Below are 15,059 nucleotides of genomic sequence, written 5' to 3'. Positions count from 1 at the left end.
TGGTTTTTTGTGTGTGTGTGTGTGAGAGAGAGAGAGAGAGAGAGAGAGAGAGTAAATGGAGTGCACTACAGGGTTGAGTCATATAATGTAGAGTTGACTCAACCCTTGCGTTGATCCATTAATTAGAAATAAGGAAGTTGCTGGGAGAAGATAATTTAGTTTATTACATGTCCGTATGTTCAACACAAAGCTAATTATAAAACATACAGAAAAACTTGATAACTCCTGTCGCAGAGAGAAACCAGAGCTGCCATTTTGACTGAGTCCATCCCCTTTTAGGGGACCGGAACCAAAGAGCGGAACCCGGACGTTTTCCATGTCAACACTTACTGTTGTGTTCTGCCTTTCAAACCAGGAAGATGGAGTTACTCTCGTACAAATGCATTGTTGATTTGCTAGTTTGTTGGTTTTTCATCGGTAAGTTGTATTCTAACAGCGTTGTATTAGCATGTCTACGTATTTGTTCATGAGCGGAGTGTGTTTCTGTGTCAGGCTGTTAGCTTGATGTGCTGCTTTGTGCTCGGAGCTAGCCGAATGCTAGCGTCAGGCTAGTCAGCGTTAGCAAAAGCTCCCTGTTTGTCTTTGATCTCCATTGCCGGGTTATTCCTACAAGTTTTACAATGGGGTTCAGTGTGACACTAATTCTTGACCCATTTCCTGTAACTGGAAGTTCAGAAGTAATCATAACTATTTTATAAAGTCGTTTGGAAGACTTTTCTCTAAGCAAGTCACAGATTGGGTATGCCCTCTTGATAGGAACAGCTCAGCAGCATCAGCGTGACCGCTCGTGATCCCCCCGCTGCGGCCGCCCGGAGCTCGAGGGATTAACCGCTGGAAAGTCATGCCAAATTACATAAAATGTTTTTTAGTACACTGTTGATTTGGTCGTCACCAAATAGACAAAGCAGTCGAAGCACAAATTAAGTCACTTTCACATCCTTATGTTGCCCTGGTAAATTTCGGTTTACAGTTACCCCACCAAAGTAGCACTTTGTTTGAATTAAAACAGATTTTTTATTTTACCTTAACGTTACTGCTGTTACTCTGAGCGCTGTAACGTTAGTGGGTAAGGCAGTGGGACCAACAGGTGAACAAAAGCGAACATGTTTATTGAAAAACCTGCCTGTTGGATGAACATTACAATAATTTCTGTAAACAGTGTAATTAATGGGCACAGACTCATGTTTTAAATAAATTGCCACTATTTTGAAATGATCTGCCTGTGACTTCAGACAATCTAAAAGGTCAGAATTGAGACAGAATTTAAGTAATCTAACTGGCAACTGAGTGTAGGTCTTAACAGGTCTAGTACAAAATTAGTAATGTGTGTTTACTAGTGAGTTAAAAGACGTAACTTTCATTTTAGGTCCTCTAAATTATTAAAACACAGTAATTTGTGACAGAAATTCTGTTTATTATCCATTCTTGGTAAAAGATATGCCCTGATGTCATAAAGTGCTTTTTTCCTTGCAGGTGTGAGCTGTAACTCGGTGGAAAAGAAGATTTATGTGCATCTCAATTACACTATCCCATGTGTGCGACTGCTCAATGCAACACATCAAATAGGCTGCCAGTGTGAGTAAAGCAGTAGATTAAAGTGATGCTAAGTACTTGTCAAAAGTACTCATGATGACTAAAAATAGCTGTTATAGTTTTTACATCTCAAAATGTCGAGTGTGTGTCTTTCTGGCCTCGGAGTGTCTTTCATTCACTTGGCTTTTGTAGTGAAATGCTTACTACACAGTCTACTTTAAACGCTGTAGCTTTGAGGGTCAGAAATGAACTTCCAATAAAAAAAGAAAGCACGGAAATTGCAGATAAAGCATCCTAGAACCTTTCCAGTAATATAGAAGACACACATTGATAGATATGCTTTGGGGCCTTTTTTTATCTAGTACAGCTGTTGTACCTCAAATTGCAGATGCTTATTTTTCATTTTGTCTTTCGGATTTCAGCGTCTTTGTCAGGTAATGTGGGTGTTCTCCATGTACTTGAGTCAGAGGAAAACCTGGACTGGGTCCTGCGCTCTGGTCCTAATCCTCCTTATCTGGTTATCCTGGAGTCCCGGCTCTTTACCAGGTACAGTTCAAATTCAAATTAGCTTTATTGGCATGAATGTAATAACAACATTGCCAAAGCATCATATATACACAACATAAGAACAATCAGCCCCATACATTTCATTAAACAATTAAAGCGTAAAGTAATCAAAGTGTATGTGTGTTTAAAAAAAACAACAGAAAAATTAAAATAAAAGAAATAAATAAAACAGTAAGAGTGAGTGTGTGTGTGTGTGTGTGTGTGTGTGTGTGTGTGTGTGTGTTTAAAAAAAAAAAAATTAAAAATAAAATAAACAAAACAGTAAGTGTGTGTGTGTTTAAAAAAAATATATATATTAAAAATAAAATAAATAAATAAAAGCGTGCGTGTGTGTGTGTGTGTGTGTGTGTGTGTGTGTGTTTAAAAAAAAATATTAAAAATAAAATAAACAAAACAGTAAGTGTGTGTGTGTTTAAAAAAAAAATATATATTAAAAATAAAATAAATAAATAAAAGCGTGCGTGTGTGTGTGTGTGTGTGTGTGTGTGTGTGTGTGTGTGTTAAAAAATAAAAATATATTAAAAATAACTAAATAAAACCGTAAGTGTGTGTGTGTGTGTGTGTGTGTGTTAAAAAATAAAAATATATTAAAAATAAAATAAATAAAACCGTAAGCGTGTGTGTGTTTGTTAAAAAATAAAAATAAAACAGTAAGCGTGTGTGTGTTTAAAAAATATATATATATACATATATATTAAAAATTTAAATAAAATAAATAAAACCGTAAGCGTGTGTGTGTTTGTTAAAAAATAAAAATAAAACAGTAAGCGTGTATGTGTGTTTAAAAAAAAAAAATATATACATATATATTAAAAATTTAAATAAAATAAATAAATACAGTTACCATGTCTTGTCTTGTTCATAACTGGAGTAAGGGCTGGGGTATATTGTTAACAGTTGTTGTGAAGGGAAGTCACTCGGTTTTTCATGCGAAAAGTGACAGAATACTTGTCTAGAATTAAATAAAAGGAAAAAAAGAAAGGGGCTACAGAGAGAAGTTCAAACCCTGGCTCCTTTTTATCACCTCTGCACAGCTGGTCAATCACAGCTCGAATTGGATCTAAATGTTTGTTGGTTTTAACTGAAATGGTATGACATAGGAGAGAAGTTACAACATCAGGATATGGCAGTAAAACCCAATCAGTCATGAGCAGTCAATAATAGAAATGTACATTAGAGTATATCTGGCAAATCTGGTCTTACCCTCAGGAAAGAAACTTGAACCACATTTCAAACCCATGTCTGACCTGCATTTGCATCGTATCGTTTCCTCTGCCCCGTGCCGACTGTCTACTCGTCAGATCCATCATGATGAAGCTGAAGAACGGCCCCGGCAGGGTGGCTGGCGTTGCTGTTGTGGCGCCAAACACAAACCCGCCTGAGGCTTTCTCTCCACACACCACCTGTCCCAACGAGAACACAGGTGGGTGGGGGTTTGCCTGCTAAGACTTGTCCATCAGTATTACACCGGTTACAAAAATTAATTAAGGCGCAGCTCGTGAAATCACAAGCTCTAATCCAAGCTAGGTGGTTCTGATGTTCTGTGAACAGTTTCTGCAACACTGTAGTGTCACCATATAGTTATGTTTGACTTTACAGCACAGATTTAATGTCTCATCACTTATATTTTTTTGTAAAATGCCACAGAGATACTATAAATTCAGCGCTGCATGTGTGACCAGTACTTTTTTATCTGGGCAAGATTAGCTTCAGGCGCACAATGCTAAAGGTCATAGTACAACACTTAAAAAAGCTAATTCATTCATGTTTTGTTGTTTTACATGTTTTATCAGAAATCACAATCAAGAGTTGTAAAGTGAGAGAAGTTGCTGGATCTGGAAGGCTTCCCCCCCCAGTCTTCATTTCCATTTACTTTTTTCCATCAGTTTTATTTATTCCAACTTAGTTTGTGAAGAAGTAGTCAGCCACAGGTGCAAAATCAGAGCTGTAGCATATTCAAAATGCTTGGCAAAATTTACTCAGAATCCAAAAGTGAGTTGATTTAAGCTGCAGATTGTACCCTGAGTTTTCTCAACGCTGTAATCTTCAGCATTCACCTGCCGTTTGTGGCAAACGTAGCAGAATGTTAGGCTTGGTGCAAACTGCGTCTCATTTTACAACCCTGTTGTAATATGACGAATAAATTTACCTTGTACTTTGTACCTTGTTTATGGAGAAATGAGACTTTTACTTCAGGAATCACTTTTCAACTGTGTGTGCATTTTAATTGTTATACCAAAGAATAAAATATGAAAACGTCCAGGGGGTGGGGTCAGTACTAATAATGACATTTTTATGGACGCCTTCAGTCATGGCATATCAGTCATGTTGATGATTACCAACACCAGTTTTAGCTTTAATGTATTTAAATTACTTCAGAGAAATCTGCTCATGCAGAACGCACGTCATGAGTGCCTGCTTTAGTGTTACGGCTGCTGACATTCAGTCTTTGTATTTCCCTCAGGCGTGTATTCAGAGAGCTACGATCCAGCCTTGGCCCATTGTAATGCGACAGTGTGGAACCCTTTGGGAAATGGACTGTCCTTTGAGGAGTTTGACTTCCCCATCTTCTCTCTGAAAGACGACAATGACACTCAGGTCATACGACAGGTAATATGACGGGATCCAAGTGAAGTTTGCCACAGAAGCTGATATTTTGTCTGTTAATGCCGTTTTATATGATCACTTTGTACTTGCAGTTACTGCGTTGTTCAGCTTTTCTGTCACGGCACAAAAGGGCTAAATTTTTCTGGTTTTGAAAAATAGGAACCCTTTACAAAACGGTACAGTTGCAATTAAAGCTGATCTGAGCTTGTCCCAATCATGGGTGAGATTGGTAATGATGCCTGTAATGCTGTTTCCGCAGCACATGAGATCATCTTCTTTCTAAAGCCAATTATGTGAGAAATACAAACAGGTCACATTACAGAGGTTTAAAATACCCCCTTCTGATGCAGTAAAAGTGTGCATATGGTTCTCCTTCTCAGCAGGCTTCATGCTTTGACAGAATAGAGCTAACATTGCTTCTTTGGACTTTCGGTTCTGTTTTATCTCAGCTTTCAGTTTGAGCTCACTGATGTTGATGGACTTTAGATTTAAAGTGGCCTAAAACTCTTTATACTGCTCTGTGAAGGACTGTATTTGTGACTTTATGTGGTTACTGAAACATTTTAATGACCAGAGGCTGTATTCATTTTACAGTTTACTTTTTTAAGTTGAAATCTTTGTGGTTGCTCCCTGTCTCAGATAAGAAGACAGGGGAGACGTGGGAAACTGTTGTGTATACAGAGAGTTTCAGGTTTGATGCCCAGCACAGCTACTGTGTCAAAGTGATATTTGTAGCGCCAGACATGGTAGTTAGAGTATTTGCCAATGTGCCCCTGAGCAAAAGCACCAGACCCAATTGTATATGTTCGTACTTGTTCTAAGGATTGAAAACAATTTGAGATTCATTAAAATACTGTTAATATTTTTGTGGTTTCTGTGTCTGTAAAAACAAACCCACACACAAAGACATTTCACATGTGTACGCTTTTCTTCATTGGCAGTGTTACTTAGACCACAACCGTGCTGTGAACGGCAGCAGCCCTCAGTACCCGCTGTGCGCCATGCAGCTCTACTCCCACATGTCAGCCGTCACGAACACAGCCACCTGCATGAGGAGAAACGACATCAACTTCAGCATCACCCCGGGTATTTATACAAACCAATAAATATCAATACACAAAATGTTTTTTTTTTTTCAATGATTGTTTTCTGACCAGTGTTTTATTGGGTCTGTATCTCCCTTTAGAGTATGTTTGTGACCCGCTGGGTGACCAAAATGTCTGGGCCTCCACCAAACCTCTCAACATAACAGACAAGGGCCACAAGCCGTTGGAGAGTGTGGTCATAGCAGCAGCCAAGGTGAGTTACAGGAAAGAGTTCTTCTTTGTCTAAGCAAAAGTGATAAAATAGGCCTGTTCTAGTATTTCTTCCAGTACAACATTTGTTAGTCATTAACGTGCCCTTGTGAGTTCAGGAAAACCGGATCTGCAGTGATCTCACTCACAGCTTTCCTGTATAAAAGCCAAGTTCAAGATAATTCCTGCTTTGTAATACATGTCATATGATGTTACACTTACAGTCTTCTGAACTTTGCTTCCCGTGTAAATATATTTTATGTTATTGAGAACAAGAGCTATGAGAAGAAAACGCATAAATGAAAGTGATGATAAGGCGGCCGTGAGCTAATCACACTTCCAATAGTAACACTTAAAGACAACAGATTGCTTTTGATGTTTTTATTGGAAGCAATTATGAAACTGTGAGAACCGTATTGGAGAACATATTCAATTATAGTGATTAGAAATCAGAAACTGGATTCACAGAAGACTTGTTGAGAGATTAGTTACACAGTCCCTCGTGATTTATGGTATGATTTAAAAATAGGTCATGGCAGATTGAACTAACCTACTTACCTAGGTAAGATATCTGCTTGATGGATCTCTCTCCCTCTCCCTCCTCTCTGCAGCTGGACAGCAAGTCTTTTTTCTTTGACATTACTCCAGGGGCAGAGAGTGGAGTCTCTGGCTTTGTCACTCTGCTGGCGGCCGCTCACGCTCTGCGAAATGCCCAGTTGGCCGAACTGAAACACAACATCTTCTACACCTTCTTTCAAGGGGTCAGTTGCTTCCGCACCATTGTATGCCCCACTGTGCTCAACACACTTGCCAGATTTGATGTTGTACTGCCAGTCCTACTCATGTTGTCTGTACATTTGTTCTGACTCTTTGACTTCAGGAAACCTTTGACTACATTGGCAGCTCGAGGATGGTGTACGATATGAAGAACAATCAGTTTGTTGTGGACTTGGACAATGTTCACTCAGTACTGGAGATTGGACAGGTGTGCGTTGTAGATCTTTCCAGTAACACATCTGCGTTCTATATGTATCAACCTACACAGACGACCAGATTTTAAGGGAATACTTAGAGTTTTAAAAATGACTTAAATGCAAGACAAAGTATTGTTTAGTGACAGCACAGGTACCAAAAGTGTGTAGTCTAAAATTGGAAACTATGATTTTAAAGGATGATCTAACTGACCAAAGAAGAAGTAAATAACACTACTAATCTGACCAGCCAACTTTTGTTTCTTGATGCTAAGTAGACACAATTTGGCTGGTTCAAAAATGTATTACGGTCGGATCCCCAAATAGGGCTGGGTGGTATATCCCTATAATGAGGTATACAGATATATACATTTACATTTACTCATTTGGCAGACGCTTTTATCCAAAGCGACTTACATTTGAGGAACAACATACAAGCATCAACAGAGCATCAAATACAGATCTACAACTGACAATACATACTAGTAAGAGCAGCAATAAATACTAGTAAGAGCTCACAGTACGTATCACATCAATGGGGTAAATACCTAGGGACGGAAGTAAGAGTTAACAAAAAGTGCAATCAAAACAAAAAGTGCAATCAATACAAGATCATTGTAGGGGACAGAAGAAGAAGAGCACAGGAAGTGCATGTTAGATGTTAGGAGTTAGAGGTGTTATAAGAGGAAGTGTTCTCAGAAGAGATGAGTTTTCAAGAGCTTCTTGAAGTTAGAGAGGGACACCCCTGCTCTGTCTACAATTAGACAATACTGTTTATACAGATATAGTTTGATGTTGAGTTAATTAATGTTTGTGCCCCTATGTACAAGCTTCAGATAGCTTAAAAAAGGGTGTCCCTTTTCACAAATATTTCTGATTCTACTTGTATTTTAATGTTTTGTGAAAAAACTAAACTGAACTGAGCTTGGCATCCTGCAGCGACAAAGACTAAAATTAACACTAAAACTAATAAAAAATTAAGTAAAACTAAGCATTTTCCAAAAAAATAATAAACTAGGAAACCCACATTAAATAATAATTAAAACTTAACTGAAATTGAAAACAAAAAGTCAAAACGAAATCCAAATAAAAACTAATGAAAAATCCAAAACTATAATAACCTTGCGCCAGGCGAGAATTATGACACGTGTTTCGCTGTGACTTCACAGCAAAGCGGAAGTAAAGGCTGGACTACAAACGAGCTGTTTTCAGACAGTGCAGAGCAGTGTTTTCTGTTGGTGATGGGAACTCCCTTTGAGGTGGACTTTGGGCTTTTTCTCTTACATGCACAAAAAAGATAGATAAATCAATAAAGGAGAGGGGAAAAAGCCAAAAAGCAAATGACCTTTTTAAACATAAGACAACAAAACAAATACAACATACAATTAAACAAAATAATTGTAGCTGTACCTTTTTACAAAATCAGTAAAGAAGATGTGCTAGACCTCTTGTTGTGTATGTACTATGTACATTATGTTTATGTGTGTGTAGTATATCATTATGTTGAATCTGTTCACCATAGGTGGGACTCAGTTCGGACTCCAAGCTGTGGCTTCACTCTGATCCTGTGTCTAGGAAGAACAGCAGTGTCAATGATGAGGTTTGTATCCGTGTATTCAGGAGCTTCTTCTCTTACACAACTCTGCTCCACCACCAGCAGCAGTTTGATAGCTTACTGTATCTAAATATACCTTTTTAAAAAGTTGTAGTGCTTAAGTTTGCAATAATTCATAAGATGAGTTTATTGATCTCACACAGGGACATTGAATAGTCAGAATAGGATGTCCAAACAGAAGTATAGAATAGGTTAACTCAAACTAGAGGTACTGCATTCGCAGTATAGAAACAGAGAACACAAAAGCGTATTGTTGAATTAAAAATTCAGTAACCTAATGAGAGGATGATTAAGTTAAAATATACTGTTACAACATTGAAATTGTATTTCTTATGATATCCTTAAAAAAAGAAATGGCTTTGAACAAATATCAGAACTAAAATGGGGACAGATGGAAATGATCCTTAAGCAGTATTGCTATGTTAAATACTATGAATATAACATCTGCAACATAAAATGGTATTTTCAGATTTCAGATTATTAACTGTAAAACCCACCACAAATTTAAATATTAGATGACCGTTTAAGAGCAAATTCGGATAAAAGATGAAACAAGTGTGCTATTTGTATGTATAACCTTTTTTAGTTGTCATTCCCTCCAATGTTTTGTTTCAGGTGACGAATCTCATTGGAAAGCTGCGTGTGGCTGCTACAAATGCAAATGTCTCAGTGGACGAACCAAATTTCTCTCAGCCACTCCCGCCCTCATCCTTCCAGCGTTTCCTGCGAGATCGGCCAATCCCTGGTGTTGTTATTGAGGATCACCAGTCTGCTTTCACTAATAGGTGATTTGAGGGTTTCTTTGAAACACACCATTACATTTCATTGTAGTCATGGGACCTGTTGTCTCAAGGAGTTGAAATGTTCTCTTCATTTATTTTCCTCTCCCGTGTGCAGGTTCTATGGGAGTATGTATGATAATGCAGAATACCTGAACATATCGTACCCTCCAAACATGACACCAGAGGAGCAGCTCGACCACGTCACTGACACCGCTAAGGTATTGCTGTTAATCACCAATATCCACCATTTTCACGTGCTCTTAAAAAGCCGGCACACAGCCTCTGCTGCACTGTGGTCAGTCAGACTGATAGCAACATGAAATCTCCTGTATCCGATAAGATGGATCAGATTTGACTTTCAGCCTGACAAGTAATAGAGAAATGGGATGTTTCCCAGTTTTAAAATAAAGTTAATTGGATGTAAGTAAGTACTAGGCCATGTTGTTGCAGAGTCATTCTACATTCTCAAAAATTGTATTTTATCTATAACACCTGCTTCAAATAGTTGTTCTCGATGTTTGTTTGGGAGTTGTCAGGCACTTGTGTCATTATCTAAACCACTTTTCATTATTTGCTGACTTTCTTGTTTTACATTTTCTATATTTAAAATCTTGAAAGTGAAAACCTGTAAAAAACCGGCAATGTTTAAGTTGTCTTCATAATGCCACCGTTTGATTTACTGTTGTGAATTTCATACAGATGTTGCTGTGAAACAGCTAATTCATATATTCTTCATTTCTCATCATGCATCTTTCAGGCTCTGACCAAGGTGGCCACGATGGTGGCCCAGGCTCTGTACTTGCATGCAGGAGGAGAAGAAGCCCAGATGAAGAATATTAGCGCGGACTCTCAAATAGTAAGAATAGTTGGATTTCACGTGGGGTTTTATTGAATGTTTCAAGCTTGTCCGGCGGCTACTTTATCTACAAGTTCACTATTCCTATATATCTGTGCCTTGTCAATTCCAACTTTTCATCAGAATCAGGTTTATTGGTTTTCACATACAGGGTATTTACCTTGGTATATTGATGCATAACAATAAATATGTTAAATAGAAAATACAAAGTAAGTACTGCAAGTCACAGAAACACAATTAACAAACGAGTCGAAGAAAAGTCTTTTTGTTCTCTAAAGTCAAAGTCTGGAATACAGTCAAAGTATCTGAATTTAAATTGTAGAGGTCTTTCTGTTATTTCTGTTTCTTCATTCACTTGTGGTGAGAATCTATGCAAGTAATGCAGATTATCCCCTGACGCACAGTATCAAAAGTTGCTTTCATTTTCTTGCAATGACATTGGTATTCATTTTCCATTTTAATTGCCCTCAAATTTTGTATTAACAGTAGGAGTTGATTAACTTGCAGACACGCTGTTTTTACTGTTGAGATTTTCCAAGCCCTCACCTTCCCACACGTTATATTCACATGACCCTTTTTAGATCCTTTTATTACCCTAATGTATGTTTTTTTGTTTTCTTCCTCTGCATATTGCTTTATTTAATTGCAGCTTGTTTAGTCTCTTTCCATTACTTGTGCTTTTTAAATAATTTGTATCATCATTAATTCAAAGACAGACAAAGGTTTTTCTTGTTGCCTGTCTGGATAGATTTCTTACCAATGACTCACTTTTCTTGCTGTGTCTTATTGTGTCTTATTTTGTAACTGAGCAGAGATGACTGCCTCTGTCTAACTGTCTTCTCTTCCTCAGGTGACACGAATGCTGTACGGTTTCCTTGTTCGGTCAAATAACTCCTGGTTCCAGCAAATAGTCACCTCTAACGTAGTTGGCCAACTGAGTAAGTTGGTATACAAGCTAATCCTATTTTATTTACTAGACTCATACAAAGGTGGACAATAATTGCTTTTAATGGACTGTTAATTATAAACACTGCTTATCTAATATGTATTGATTTTGTAGCTGCTGGGGAAATGATGAATGTCACTACTGTACTTTGGTATTTGCTTTTAATAAAACAGCCAGATGGGCAGTCAGCTACCCTTTTTTATGGGAACAGAGAAGTGGAGATATGTAAAAATGTTCTGGTGGATCCTCTGGGGGTTATGCGTGTCCAGTGGTGACATTTATATTATTTCCAGAGACAAAACTTGATTTCTTGTATCTTCTGCTTGTCAGATAACAGGCCCGTAAACCTATATGTCAGCGTGAATGCGCAAACCAACACACTGACCCATCTGGTGCAGTGCTTGCTGGCTAACCTGACTGGTATCACCATCAACACCACCCAGGAAAACTGCCAGAACCAGAGAGAGGATGAGAAGGACACAAAGAACAAACAAGTAATACTTAGAACTGCCTTGCTTTCATTGATTTACTTGGATTTAGTTTGTTCATGTAATCTAAGACAAATTATGCCACAAAGAAAAGAACCGATCTCAGATCTCTATTATTTCATCTCTTTATAAACCAGCTTAAAAAAGGAAATTAAAGGGAAAAACTGAAAAAATGTATAGTTATGACAGGGAAACGTTTACGACAGCAACGTATGATTATGTTTCATTGTTGATCTTATATCATTAGTCTTAAATGACATACACTACAAAAAGCCAATGATATTCAGTCTGCTGTCATTTAAAACAAAGAGAAGGAGCATGTTTAATATTTCTGCTTGAGAATTATATAATAGGTATTAAGTAGGGAAATGTGAATGCCATTGTTCCACTCATTTAAAACAGAAATAATGTACTTCCCACACCCCCACCCTGTGACACCCTCCCTCCCCTTGTGTCCTCCCACAGAATTACCAATACATGTGGGTTCAAGGTGCGGCTCCTCCCAACAGTACACAGAGGGAGGGTTACTGCGTACGCTCCACAGTACAATTCTCCAAAGCAGAGTCTCCAGCTTTCCTGCTGGGCGAGTACACCTCCAAAAATTATTCAACATGGACCGAGTCCAGGTGGAAGATCATCAAAGGACGATTATTCCTGGTGGCCAGTCATGAACTGGAGGTAAACTTGCCCTTCGCTCCTCAGAGTCAAACACATGTAACACGGTTACACACGCTTACACATTGGGAACATCCTGTGGTTAATGACGAGGCTTGTGTTTCTCCTGAAACAACAGAGTAGGCGATCAGTTTGTGAATGTTTAAATGTTGCTGAAAATTATAGATCAGTCCCTGCAGGATTTCACGGGCCTTTTTTGTGATTGTTGCAGCCTAAAATACTTAATTCTGCGACAGCTTTTTATAAAAAACTGCGATCAAAGTTGCAATGATTTTGAAATTATTTTACGATGAAATTGTGGGAATAAGTGAAAACTGCAAAAGTAGATTTTATTTATTTACAGTTAAATGCCAAAGTCAGATATGTTCAAATTGCACATGTAAGGTGCGTTTGACTTCATGTGGCGCTGTGCAGCGCTGACTTAACGTGATGCATGCTGGACTAAAAATAAGGGACGCTGGTTAGAAATTGTGTCTGACTTTCACCGGCGATGCAAAACTCCTCGCAGGAGCAAGGCAGCTGCAGGCTCTGAGCCCAGCGGCCGCAGTTGCTTTTCTCTGGCTGCACCAAGTTGGAACCACACTATTGCCTGCTCTCACGGCATTTGCAAAGAAAAATGCCATGAGACCATCCATTGATCTCAGCTCACAGCAAGCTGATGCAGGTAGAGTGTGTCCGACATGACGGCGCTGTTTTTATACCCCGCCCCTTCAGTCACCTGCAGCTCACGTTAGACCATCAAGTCGGCAAAAGTCAGCCACAGTCATCTCAAACGCACCTATTGTGACTTTAAGGCTGCACTAACCTAATGTTTTCATACTAACAGTGTATCATATTACTATGTGTAATGTGACAGGTGTTACATGCAGTGGCAATTTGCAGCTAATGAGCCACGTTTTCCCTCAGGTGTTGGTCGAGACCAAAATAGAGCTAAAAGGAGAGTAAATATTTGACTTAAATTCAACAGTTGCACAAAAACAACGCTCCAGATAAATGCTAATGTTGCTCCGTGTCTGCTAGATGTATAAATAGGCAACTATTTGCTAACAAATAAGGTGATAATATATGTAAAGTGATATTTACATCTTGTTCAGCTGCCCCCAGAATGGCCACAAAAATCAATTAATACTGCCTTAATGTGTGTTGTTTGGTAACTTCTTTTTTCCTCCTCCCAGATGTTGACGCTGGGTGTGGGTGTCGGCGTGCTGATAACATCCCTGCTGCTAACCTACATCATCAGCTCAAAGGCCGACATGCTGTTCAGCTCGGGGAGGGAGCCCACCAGCGCCACCTACTGATCCTACGCGGCAGGCCGACGACCACCACTACTACTACTATTACTACTTCAACTACTCTTCCCAACCAGACATGGACCAGTTCTTTTCTTTAAAACACAACACGAGTAGGTACACAAGACAGGTTAGACACAGCAGCAGAGGGGGGGTGGATTGTTTTTTTGTTGTTTTTTTTTTAGACGATGACTCCATATGTATGGACTCACTCAGGCGAGGTGCGACATGAGGACTGGACCGGACTGGATTGGCCTAGATGGATCTGGACTCATCAGGGTCAGACAACACTGGTCAGGCCCCTGCAGGCCCTGCCAGTGGAAAAGATGTTTATTTTATTTTTTTGTTTGTTTATTTTCAGGCTTTTGTTTTCCCTTTTTTATTGTCAAAGAATGTTTTGTTTACTGTGTCACGGGGTAGGCACTAAACATTGAGCATTATTTTGAGTCTGTATGATTGTGAATATGTAAATGTAACGTGGGTGTGTGAGCAGTGGACTGTGTGATTCAGTGTGTACGAACACTTAGGATTGTGTGTGTGTGTGTTTGAACTTTGTATGAGGATTGCAATTGTATGTGCAATACCGTGGCTGTCTTCTCCGTCAATGTACTTAACTTATCGATTAGTTGTAATGATAAGAAACCACTTTTTGAGTCAATGAACAAGTAGTAAAAATTAAAATTTAAGGTTTTGCAAAATTTGGAAATGTGCGGTGAAGTATTTTGATAAGTTCTAGTTCCTGGGAAGTTGACAACAATGCTAAGTATTTATATTGTTCAGTCCCAGTACACATATAACTACATGTGTTTTGTAGTTGTAGACCCACTGCAGTTTCACACATTGTGATATTTGTATGGAGAAGAAGAATTTCCCAAGGAGTCTGGCGTGGCTGACAACACTTTACATATCGATCAGCTGCCAAAAATCATCACATCCATTTAAAAATAATCTGGTGATTTGACACTGAAAATACGCTGTGCACTCTTTTTTTTTTTTTCTTTTTTGGGGGGTTCGTACCTTTTTCACAAGGTTTCTTTTAATGATAACTTCAGAAAATTGTGACAACAAGAAGGTTTTAATTTTTTGTTGATGGATGTTCATTTAATAGCTGGAATCAATTACCAATTGTGATGCCTTGATGAAAAAATAAACATTGCTTCTTTTCCAGTATTTCTTTTATTGTCAACAGAATGAAGAAATGTAGTTGATGTTTTATCCTAAAGAGCTTACTGTTATCATTGTATGGACTGTACGGACTGGGGTAACAATACACAGTAATACTGTGACCTCAGTTTACCGTTTTATTTCTATGCTGACACATTTTGTTTAAACCAGCCTTTATCAGAGCGCCACAAGAGTGACATCCTCCTATTAGAGAGAACAATAGATCACAGGTGGGGGTGGGGGGGTACTAACATCTGTTTTTAAAAAATTG

At 38.5% G+C, this 15,059-nt stretch overlaps 1 protein-coding gene across 1 annotated transcript; it reads left to right on the top strand.

Moving 5' to 3' along the window:
• The first annotated feature begins 262 nt into the window (after window positions 1–262).
• Window positions 263–14,791, top strand: ncstn (nicastrin). Its single transcript, XM_046052592.1, has 17 exons — window positions 263–417; window positions 1,474–1,575; window positions 1,956–2,079; window positions 3,402–3,523; window positions 4,565–4,710; window positions 5,649–5,793; window positions 5,894–6,006; window positions 6,614–6,763; window positions 6,883–6,987; window positions 8,496–8,573; window positions 9,204–9,373; window positions 9,486–9,588; window positions 10,128–10,226; window positions 11,077–11,164; window positions 11,503–11,666; window positions 12,126–12,338; window positions 13,511–14,791. Exons 1-17 carry the CDS (start codon window positions 360–362, stop codon window positions 13,631–13,633), a joined length of 2,103 nt encoding a protein of 700 aa, XP_045908548.1. The 5' UTR covers window positions 263–359; the 3' UTR covers window positions 13,634–14,791.
• Window positions 14,792–15,059: the final 268 nt, after the last annotated feature.

This window comes from Micropterus dolomieu, linkage group LG06 (assembly GCF_021292245.1).
Source record: "Micropterus dolomieu isolate WLL.071019.BEF.003 ecotype Adirondacks linkage group LG06, ASM2129224v1, whole genome shotgun sequence".
Lineage (NCBI taxonomy): Eukaryota > Metazoa > Chordata > Actinopteri > Centrarchiformes > Centrarchidae > Micropterus > Micropterus dolomieu.
This window is presented reverse-complemented; position numbering and strand designations above follow the sequence as displayed.

What these genes read in the sequence shown, in the direction of transcription:
- ncstn (XM_046052592.1), top strand. Translation starts at nt 360, where the DNA reads ATGGAGTTACTCTCGTACAAATGCATTGTTGATTTGCTAGTTTGTTGG. An exon ending in ACAGCAGTGTCAATGATGAG is followed by an intron (nt 8,574 to 9,203) that starts GTTTGTATCCGT and finishes GTTTTGTTTCAG; the next exon opens with GTGACGAATCTCATTGGAAA. An exon ending in ACGTCACTGACACCGCTAAG is followed by an intron (nt 9,589 to 10,127) that starts GTATTGCTGTTA and finishes TGCATCTTTCAG; the next exon opens with GCTCTGACCAAGGTGGCCAC.